Source organism: Populus alba, chromosome 16, assembly GCF_005239225.2.
Source record: "Populus alba chromosome 16, ASM523922v2, whole genome shotgun sequence".
In the NCBI taxonomy this organism is placed as follows: Eukaryota; Viridiplantae; Streptophyta; class Magnoliopsida; order Malpighiales; family Salicaceae; genus Populus; species Populus alba.
This window is the reverse complement of record NC_133299.1, coordinates 4364257-4375252: the sequence shown is the minus strand read 5'-3', so window position 1 is coordinate 4375252 and position 10996 is coordinate 4364257. Positions and strand designations below refer to the sequence as shown.

Genomic DNA, 10996 nt, shown 5'->3' with positions numbered 1-10996 from the left:
TACAACTGTAGATTTTCTCATGAAACACTATAGATTGCTATAGTGTTTCCATGAATGTTTTTTTTCCTTTCGTTTTTTTAATATTTATCAAAATTATCTTTATTGATTTTTTTTTAATATTGAGCTGGTTGAGAATTATAGTTGTATATTTCCTCACAAAACACTATAGATTTCTACAGTGTTTTCTTAAATGATTTTAATATTTAGCTGGTTGAAAATTTAGCTTTAACTTTCCCCACATGTTTTTTTTTTCATTTTTTTATTATTTGTTTTTTGCTTTTTTTTCTTCCAAAATTGTCATCTTCTTTTTTTCATTTTTTGTGTTTTTTTTATAATTGTTTTTGTCGATTTTGTTTTTTTTTTTTTTTTTTAATATTGAGTTGGTTGAGAATATAGCTTTGTAGTTTTTTCCTTTCAAATATTGTGGATGGTAACAATTTTTTTTTATATGATTTTTTTCACAAATCCGCAATAATGCACAAGCATGCCACAAGCCCGCGCATGTCACGCCTTTTACTAATATATTTACTTATTAATATATTATATTATTATAATTATTATATTATAATTGTAATTATAATTATAATTATAAATATTATTATATTGTATTGTATTGTATTATATTATATTATATAACTATTTTTTTCCTTTTTTTTCCTTTTTAATTTTTTTAATGAATTTTTTTTGTTTGATTTAGTTTGTTAATGTTAATTTTTTTTATATATTTAGTTATCAGATTTTCATGATACGGATCTCGAGTTTGATGGGTTAGCCTGATTTGACAAGTTATTTTTTTCATTTAGTTTAGTTTGTTAAAGTTAATTTTCTTTCTATTTAATTATCAGACTTTCATACTTTCATGACACGTGTCCTAGGCTTGACGGGTTAACTTGGTTTGATGGGTTAACCTAGTTAATTCTGGGTAAACCCGTCATTTTTTTTTTCTATTTAGTTATCAAACTTTCATAATGTAAATCCCAAGTTTTACGAGATAACCTGGTTTAAAGGGTTAACCCAATTAATTCAATTTTTTTTTTCTTTTTCTTCATTAGTTTTTTTCTTTCTATTGGTTTTTTTCTTTGTTTCTTTTTAATCAATCTATTTAATTATCACACTTATATGACACGACCTTATATCTAGACCCACATCCAATATTCTTGGGTCCGGTGTTGCAGCCAGGTTCACTTAAACTTGGGCCATGCAAGTTTAATTTTATTATTAATATTATAAATATTACTTTTAGGTCAGACGTTGCAGCCAAACCCAAGTTTTTTGGGTATAACTTTGCAGAAAAACACAAGATTTTTAATTTTTTATTTGTTTTAATATTTTTATGCAAAAAAAATGACCCGCGGCATCGCGCGGGTCAAGTGTCTAGTATACATATATATTGTGTATTAAACCGGGCCTTACAAGACTTGTTGACCTGCTTGACGCCAAACTCCACAGGTCTAACCCAAGGATTTTTTTTTTTGAAGTTTTTGTTCAAAATAACATTGTTTCATTAAAAAAAAAAACTTGAAATAACATCTTTTCAAAAAATTACTAAAATGATGGTTTATGGTTGATATGATAAACTTGGTTTAGGGTTGATCTGATCAACTTGTGATCCGATTCTAGGTGTAGATCAAATCTAGGGGTGTTCACAAGGTTGGCTTGGTCGTTCTTAATTTTTTTATATAAAAAGACATCAAACTGAATTAATTTTGTAAAAGAAATGAAATGAATTGAGATTCTGAGTGTCAGGTTAATTCAGTTGGTATGGATATTTCTACCAACAATTGTTACCGAATCAACTGCAAGTCAGACCTCTTCACCGGTCCTAGTTCTTCCGTGATTTCCAAGTTAAATGAAACAAGCGAAAAATAAAAGGAAGCTGAAAAATCCCTTGTCAGAAAACTAATTGGTGTCACGTAATGGGGTATCATCTGAAATCATGAACTGCGATAAGCTTTCAACATTCCAGTAATTAGCTGTCTGATTCAAAGCATTCACTGCAAATTTAGATAAAATGGCAATTACAAGTTACAGTCATTACACTGATCATGCAGTGTAATGACTTCTCGTGGTGGTGCTTCCCAGAATAGAAGATTTGTTTGCTTCTCGTGTTGGTGCTTTCCCTGTAAGAACTTTCTGGTGGCGCGTGACAAGCTATATAGAAAAAATGGCACTCAAAAAGTAAGTTGAGTTGTGTTTGAACTCGCGAAGGTTGGAAACTGAAAAATCAAGGCTATGTAATTGAGCAATAGCAGAGGGCTGCTAGGATTAAAGATGTGGCTGACAGGGGAAAAGCGCAGCTAAGGTTAAATTAAAATGACCTTGGCAGAATTATTGAAGTCACATCTTTGTATGAAAGAAAAACTGAACATCTAGTAGTTGTAGTCACAGAAAATCTACTAATTGAAGTCGCATTATGCTCTTTAACATAAAATCAAGAACCCCGTAATGCTAGTAATCAGTTTTTTATTTTTATTTTTCGAAGCAATCAGCAGTCAATCACCATAAAATATCGCCAGAGATAAATGATATAGCCAGTTTCTTTGTCAGAAACTGGAAAGTGTTTCGAAGGGAAAGGTTTTTTGAATGGAGATAGATAGATGAATGGATTGTAGATAAACAAATGGAAGAAATGGAGGAAACAGGGATTAGAGAATTTGAATTGTTGCAGAGAAACCCAAGAATTCTTAGACCTAAACTGACAGTGTCACAAACTGAAGGGTGGAATTATAAATATTATTGATGTATATGCACTCAGTCAACTCTTTGTATAAAAAAGGGACTCGATTAAGCATTCTCTAGTCCTCTTGTGATAGAACAGGAAGTGAGAGAAAACCCCGGGAATCAGAAATCATAATAGGTTGACCCGAATTTGACACAAAACTAGTTTACAAACCCTTCATTAAATTAAAGCAGGATGGAACTGAAAAGTGACGGCACATAAGACGTTTATCTTGACGTTATCAATGATTCTGTGCACACTTTCACTGGTCATACCGGTATGTCTTGTTGTCTTGTCTGTCCAATTCTCAGCACTTCAGTTATATATATATAACTGAACTATATGGATTGTAGCGGGGGTGCTTAGGGGGTCTTACATATGCTGGCTTAGCATTATGATTTTGTTCACAGGTGAACTTTAGCAGTTGGCTACAACCCAATAGATGCTACCTTAGATGCAACTGGGGGTGCAGAGGATAAAGGATTTCTCTGGAAGATTGGAGATGGAGATTGGAAAGTGGAGCTAAATGGTATGTCATTATTCTGCTTTACGCATTATGGTTTGTTGAGTACAGGATTTTCGTCAGGATAATGATTAGGGTTGAAGACTTTGAACTAGGATGTGTAAATAGGTGGTCGGGGATCTTTTAAGACAAGACAGTTTTGATCCTGTCGTTTTATAATGGTAGAGATTTTCCTCTGAATTGGTGTTATTTAGGGTTTAGCCACATGCCTTCCTAGTTCCAATCAACACTGATTATCTGGATTCTTTATGTATTTCTTATCTTCGACAGATTTTCTCTACGCATTTCGCTGCAGGTCATGAGGATTCTGTTTCTTGTTTAGCCTTTAGTGCTGATGGGCAGCTGCTTGCATCCGGTGGTGTTGGGGCAACAGTTCGAATTTGGGACTCGTCAGGTCATCACAGACACAAACTTGAAGATGCTTCTAGTTCTTCTGAAGTTGAGTTTGAGGTAAAATGTGCTCTTTCTATATAGCCTGTTTTTACTGTAGTTTTCTTGAGCATTTGTCTTATGAAGACCAATCCCAGCTTTGTTGATTAAATGGATCAGGTGGCATCCAAGACGTCCTTTTGCATTGGCGGGTTCTACTGATTGCATTGCCTCGATGTGGGATGCTGAAAAAGGTGTCCTCCTCAACGCATTTTACGGTCACGGTGGATCTGTGACTTGTGGTGATTTTACACCTGACGGTATCTTCCTACTCTTCATCTTGGAGTCAGTGGTTAAGCTTCTCTGTTGCACTTTTTCTTAACCTACTTTGTGTTTGAGGAAGACCATATTATTTGTACTGGTTCTACTGATGCAACTCTGAGGATATGGGATGCAATAAGAAGCGAGGCAATTCATGTTGTAAGAGGTATGCTATTTTGCTCAAATATTTGATTGTTGTTGAGATGTTATTTCAACAAACATGACTGCACCTGGCTCCTTTTGTTTTAATATTTTCCTTTTCTTTCTTTGTTTAGGCAGTGGATTTTGCCTTTGATTCCATTTCAGCTTCACATTTCCTGTTCCATTGCCAAGCCAGGAATAGCCCCTTGAGATTTCCCATAACTGAAAACAGGGGTTACACCACCTGCTTGCTAAATTGATTGCCTCTATCAGATTTGACTCTTTTTTTTTTTAATGTCTAACACATCTTCCATAACCTCAAATCAGAAACGTTGTAAAACTTGATTTATTTTTAAACTGGAAGCGTTTGAGCTTATTTTTCTCCAGCACTTTGTCTGGCACTTGCTTCCTCAATTTAAGCATGTGTTAAGTGCCCTTAGGAACCTTTCTGACCTCAAGAACACAATGACCAAGTTTCCCTCTTCAACTCTTGAACAAAATGATGCTGATTTGCTGTATTATCATAAGCTTCATTGTTTGCCTTCAAGGTAGCCTCTGCCTCCCGACCAACTTGCTAAATATGATCTAAACACATGGAAAATTTTCCGAGACTGGGTTAGCTGAATGAAGAAATGCAACAGATGTGACGTCTGCTGGTAATAATCTTCAACAAATCAGTGCCACATGCTTTGCAAGTGAGACAGGCAATCTTCAACTGAAGCTACTTTGCTAGACAAATAATTTGATGTTCCTGACCTTCAAGTTCAAAAATGCACGGTGGAAGAGCACATTTGATATCGTCAAATTCCCAGAAACAACAATGAAGAACAAAACTCATGTCACAAACGCATCTTGAGTAATGGGATGGTGGCTTTGCCAGCAGGTGAAGAGGGTGCGAGTGCCACCTGATCTCCAGGGGTAGCTCAGCACACTTCTTCTGAAGAAAGAATTTGCCAAAAGTGCAACAATTGCTAGGACTCGACATTGCCTCCTCGCACACAGAGCACATAATAGAGATTAAGGATTTTCTTGGAATAGAGATTGCTCTGTCAAAGAAGGAGATCGTTATATACCAACATCAGTGTGTCCTTGATGTTCTTAAGGAGATTGTGATGAGTGGTTGTAGGTTAGCAAACACTCCAATAGATCCCAATAAGAAACCAAGTTTAAAATAGAGTTATTGTTTATATTTTTTTTTATAAAGTTATCTCGGTCTTATTATTTAAGTTATAAGTCCTTCAATATTGATTTTTTTAAAAGTACCCCATTAAAAATAATTAAATTGGGTTTGAATTCAAGAGGGATTTTTGTTTAAATTAAAAATTAATCAGGTTCTAAACCAAATAATTAAAATGGGATTTGGACCTCTAAATCCCTTCATGGTTTTGAAATTAGATGAACAAGATTGAGGCTTATTCTTATTCCTCTTAACAAGAAAAATACCAAAAACATGAATTAACTCTTCATTATATATCTTATTAAAGGACAAAGCTATCGAATGCTCCTAAGGTATTTGTTTTAAATATTATTTAAATACATTTATTTATTATTAGAGACCGCGTCACCAATACCGTGTTGTTTCCTGAACTTCAGGAAGCTATCTGTAAAAGCGGAATTTATGGAGAAGATCGAGAGCTTCCTGCTAAGCTAAAACAAATGGTGGCTCTTAGGCATCTTTGTCACTACGAAGGCTCAAAGAAACAACAAACTACCAATTATTTTTATTAAAATAAAATATTTCATTTCCAATTTTAATAAAATAGCATCCATTGCTCAGACCAAAAAAAGCGATCTCATACGCGTAAAAAGAAACAGAGATAATAATCCTGTCTAGCAACTGCCAACAATCATAACCCAAAAATAAGAAAAAATCCAACAACTTCATTCCAATTACCATAATGGCATCCAGCATTGCCTTCTTTTCCTGTGGACGATAAAACTGCAGTTAGGATCAGTACATTCAAGGGCCAGGTCATCGCAAGGCTCACCACACGAATCGCATGCCTGTGGACGGTAATCTCCTGTCTTGTCGACCAAAGCAAGAGGGTGAGGGTGTTTAGGATATGTTCGAACCCCCCCTGCCTTGACATATGGGTATTTCCCGAGAGCACATTCAGGATGAGCATCGAAGTCGCATTCCTCACAACGGTAGAACCAGAGCTTAGGGTCTCTATATTTTTCACAAATTATACAGGAAGGTTGGTAGTCATTTTCATTAATGTAGGTGAGGAAGAGAGGATGGTCATCATACTCGTGTCTTGCTTTGTACGGCAGTGTAGCACATTTCATACCCAGCTTCAAATCGCAAACCGCACATTTAAAAAATACTTTTGATTCTTCACTGACACAACAGCCACTGCAATGGGGAATAATCTCTCTGTCATCTGCAAGCAAAGGGGGAATCCCTTGATCTCCAATATTGCAACGGAGAATATTCTTTCTGTCCGCTGGAAGATAAAGGGGATGCTCATGACCTCCATGTTTAAAAGAATCTTTCAATATTGATTTGAAGCATCGGACATCAACGTAGAGTTCACATATATCACATACGTACCTGAGCCCACTAAAATATTGATCACACACAACACAGTAGAACAGATGATGTTCCCCTCGGCTCCATGAAAGAATCAGTTGGTTTTCGTGATATTGCCACTTTTTTCGCCTGGGTAATTCTATGCAGGTTTTGTCAAGAAAGAAATTACAACTGACACAACTATAAAATGGAGTTGAGATTGGTAACATGCACCCATCACACTTTAGATCATCATCAACCTTATCAGTAAGGATTAGGTTATGTTGATGACTGAAATGTTTGATCTCTTCAATTATTCTTTCCTCTCCTTGCTTGATCTCACGGACAACGCGAAAGCTAGGTTCCATGGATTGATCATCAACAGCCACACTTTGCTCTTCTTCGTTTTCTACTACAATCTCTGTTGCAGAATCCCCATATTCTCTACTACACTTCACGTGTGCAACAAAGTCACAGTCCGGGCAATAGTAAACTCCGTATTCTGTGTCAACTTCCCGACAGCAAATTCCGCAGTACTTCTTTATAGATTTGATACATTGTTGACGATGATAGGTGTGGATGATTCGGGGATGATGGTGCAGTGCCGTTTTAAGGGTGCGTGGCAATGAAATGCATTTTTGGTGGACCACGAGTTGGCACATAGTGCACCCAAATGGGGAGTCATCTCCATCTGTGCCGCATGCATTGCAAGTGAAGGAGATTGATTTTAATGAGAGTGGATTCATTAGGCGTCTAAATTGATGCCTTTGATTCTGATCAGCTGCATCAATGCACGGTGGACAAGCACATTTGATATGGAGGCTGTATTCACACACGAAACAAAAGTAAACAAAACCCTCATAGCAAGTTTCGTTGCAAAAATCACAGATCATATCATGATTTGGCAGTAGACGAAGGGGGTGTTCTGGATGCAAATGCTGCTTGATCTCTGGGGATAGCTCAGCACACTTCTTGTGAAGAAATAGGTTGCAAGAAGTGCAGCTATAGCTAGGACCCGCCATTGGTTCCTTGCAAACAGAGCACATAACTCCTGCAGGACCTGCACCATGATATTCTTGCTCTTCATTCAAAATCAATGGATGATCCTTGTGGGCAAATTGATGTGCCTGACTATCAACTTCCAAAAAACCCGGTTGAAAAGCACATTTGATATCTAGATCAAATTCACAGACAGAACAATGGTAAACAAAACTGTTGCAAGTTTTTTTGCAGCGATCACATTTGTATTCTCCTTCATATGGTGACTTTGCCAGTAGATGGAGAGGGTGTCCAGGATGAATTCGCCGCTTGATCTCACGGGGCAGCTCGGCGCATGTCTTATGAAGAAAGAAGGAGCAAGAGGTGCAACTGTAGCAAGGACCCCATATAGGTCCCTCGCATCCAGAGCAAATAACTAGTTCACAACCATATTCGAGAACTTGATTAACGAGGATCAATGGATGATCTGGGTGGCTAAAATGTTCAACCTCCATGTTTCTGGCTCTCTCAGAGGAAATGAGGGGTGTTGAGCGAAGGTAAGACTTAGGTAGGCCAGATTGAAGCTGCCGAATACATATGTTATCGCAATGGAAAGGAAAATAAAAGATGAGTGCTACTAGTATTCAATACCTCACCTTCTGAACTGAAACTTGACCTCTTCACCGACGGCTAATTAAATATTACAGCTGCTTACTGCTACATTTCAGATCAACCAAAAAGATCCAGAACACTGTGATTTCCCATTAAGATCGGATACCAATCAATTTTTTGTTTCATTTTCCTCTTTATCAAAGATTATGGGACAGAGAGCCGAAACGAAAAATATTCAAAGAAGTCCAAAAAGGGTGTTACCTGTAAGGAAGAGGCGGGTAGAAGATCACGAGGAAAGCTACAGGCTCGTCTATTTGTGAGGATGAGATTGTTCAAGTATGTGAGATTGTGAGTAAGAAGACACTTTCCCCTGTCTTTTCTTGTTGGAGAAGAAGACTCGTTGACTTTTGCTGGGTTTCCTCAACTTCTTATACTACTCATTTGCCCATGGGTGTAAAGTATTTTACAGTAGAGGTACCTAAACGTTAAAAATCTATTGGTAAAATTCTTTAATTATTAAAATCATAAATCAACAAGTACTATATTTTAAAACATAGTTAAACCTTAAAATGATATTTTTATCGTAACATACTGTTTAAATTAATAAATTTAAGTATGTTAACTACACTTAATAATCTATAAATGAGAAACAAATACATACTTTATTATTTGACCATGGGTATAAAGGAATATTTGGTAGTACTTTATTATTTGTCTTGGAGTCAGTGGTTAAGCTTCTCTGTTGCACTTTTTCTTAACCTACTTTGTGTTTGAGGAAGACCATAGTATTTGTACTGGTTCTACTGATGCAACTCTGAGGATATGGGATGCAATAAGAAGCGAGGCAATTCATGTTGTAAGAGGTATGCTATTTTGCTCAAATATTTGATTGTTGTTGAGATGCTATTTCAACAAACATGACTGCACCTGGCTCCTTTTGTTTTAATATTTTCCTTTTCTTTCTTTGTTAATGCAGTGGATTTTGCCTTTGATTCCATTTCAGCTTCACATTTCCTGTTCCATTGCCAAGCCAGGAATAAGCCCCTTGAGATTTCCCATAACTGAAAACAGGGGTTGCACCAACCTGCTTGCTATATTGATTCCCTCTATCAGATTTGGCTCTTTTTTTTTTATTATTATTATGTCTAACACATCTTCCATAACCTCAAATCAGAAACGTTGTAAAACTTGATTTATTTTTAAACTGGAAGCGTTTGAGCTTATTTTTCTTCAGCACTTTGTCTGGCACTTGCTTCCTCAATTTAAGCATGTGTTAAGTGCCCTTAGGAACCTTTCTGACCTCAAGAACACAATGACTAAGTTTCCCTCTTCAACTCTTGAACAAAATGATGCTGATTTGCTGTATTATCATAAGCTTCATTGTTTGCCTTCAAGGTAGCCTCTGCCTCCCGACCAACTTGCTAAATATGATCTGTAAATTTAACTGAATTGTGCTCCTTACCACAAGAATTGAACGTGTTTGAAAAATGTAATGTCTTCCCCAATCCTTCTCTTCTCAACCTGTGGTTGTCATCACTCTTGGAACAACCAAAAGCTCCCTTGAATTGACAGACATTCATTTCTCCATTCTCTTGCACACAAATATCATGTATTAGCTCTAGCTCATCAAAATTCTCACCTTCCCGCTCTACCAGATTCACTCTATGCTGTAGACAGGCACAAGACTATGGCCCTCTTCCTCACAAGTGAAGCAACTAAACCATGAGTTTCTGCTCTCTTTACAGTAGCTGAAGTGCTTATTGCTAACAAGAGCTATGCATCATTCTGCACAGCAGCCTTTATTGCTCCAATCAAATTTACTCGAACTTCCTACAGTAGATCAGGTAGCCGCATCAGTTTCTCAGCTGGTTCTCACCATAGCAATATCTGCTAGAACTACCAACTTTCATGTGCCCTTAGCCTTCAGGGTTGGGGCATGATAGGTGAATTTTGGTTTAAATTTTACTGGGGTTTTATTTTTGATTTAGAGGCCACTACTTTCAAACCATAACTTTAAGTTCTCAAGTTTAATATTGAGATAGTTGGATTTGGTCAGGAATTAACGCTGTGCAACATCCCAACATGCATGCTGAATACCATGGGGGAGGCAGAGGAAAAATTCTACAAATGTGAAGATTTAGACGTGGCTAAGAATTGAAACGGAATGCTTATTATCAAGAATTCTATTCTATATTTGTGTTAATTTATTTAAATTGCTCAATCAATCCAGAACCATGACTAAATGGAGTCTTGTTTGCTACTTATCATGTCCAATCTATCATCTTTGAATACTTCGGTCTTTCTCATTATAATGAGCCCATATATTCCTTGGCCTGACCAGGTAACTATCACGCCGAACCTAAAATACCATGTACTTTGCTATTTGCATAGTTGAAAAATGGAAGCATTTATACAAGAAAAAATTGGATTTTGCGTCCATTCTCCAAGGAGGTACAGTCAAATCTGAAAAAAAACAACTTTTCCAAACTATTTTTTCCATGGCTATGGCATATGTGGAAGGGAGAAAATCGCATTCAATTACATGGGGTTTTGTCAAGCTCCTTTCATCAAGGTCTGCAATTTGGAAACCAGGCAAAAGATGAAATTTTCACCTTTTTCCCCCCTCAAGGAAATAAAAAATCTTCAGAGGTAGGGTTCGCATCAATTTCACAACCTTTTAATTTTTGGAATTAACCTTTATGACATGTATAGGATGACAACATAGTGATGTACATGTTGAGAGAATACCGGGTTTAAGGTTTCTGTGTTATTTACTTCGAAGAATAAAAGGAGGCATGAATTTAAATAAAGGAATAATATT

General features: G+C 36.6%; 2 protein-coding genes and 1 long non-coding RNA gene across 5 annotated transcripts; 2 read left to right on the top strand and 1 right to left on the bottom strand.

Annotated features, from left to right (window-relative positions):
* The first annotated feature begins 3042 nt into the window (after nt 1-3042).
* Nucleotides 3043-5219, top strand: LOC118052535 (uncharacterized). 2 transcript variants are annotated; one of them, XM_035063535.2, is made up of 5 exons: nt 3043-3248; nt 3538-3692; nt 3792-3931; nt 4015-4098; nt 4208-5210. In XM_035063535.2, exons 2-5 carry the CDS (start codon nt 3577-3579, stop codon nt 4225-4227), a joined length of 360 nt encoding a protein of 119 aa, XP_034919426.1. In that variant the 5' UTR covers nt 3043-3248; nt 3538-3576; the 3' UTR covers nt 4228-5210. The 2 variants fall into 2 exon arrangements, 1 of the variants encoding a protein (XP_034919426.1); XR_012168110.1 differs by lacking the exon at nt 3043-3248 and having other exon boundaries at nt 3348-3692; nt 3770-3931; nt 4208-5219.
* Nucleotides 5220-5772: 553 nt separating this feature from the next.
* On the bottom strand, nt 5773-8587 carry LOC118052545 (uncharacterized). 2 transcript variants are annotated; one of them, XM_073405474.1, is made up of 3 exons: nt 8437-8587; nt 8220-8314; nt 5773-8147 (listed from the first exon to the last, which is right to left on the bottom strand). In XM_073405474.1, exon 3 carries the CDS (start codon nt 8076-8078, stop codon nt 5964-5966), a length of 2115 nt encoding a protein of 704 aa, XP_073261575.1. In that variant the 5' UTR covers nt 8079-8147; nt 8220-8314; nt 8437-8587; the 3' UTR covers nt 5773-5963. The 2 variants fall into 2 exon arrangements, with proteins under 2 accessions (XP_073261575.1, XP_073261574.1); XM_073405473.1 differs by having other exon boundaries at nt 5773-8314.
* A 739-nt stretch (nt 8588-9326) lies between these two features.
* On the top strand, nt 9327-10433 carry LOC118052571 (uncharacterized). Its single transcript, XR_004688211.1, has 2 exons — nt 9327-10019; nt 10232-10433. It is a non-coding gene; the product is annotated as an uncharacterized lncRNA (long non-coding RNA).
* The last annotated feature ends 563 nt before the right edge of the window (nt 10434-10996 follow it).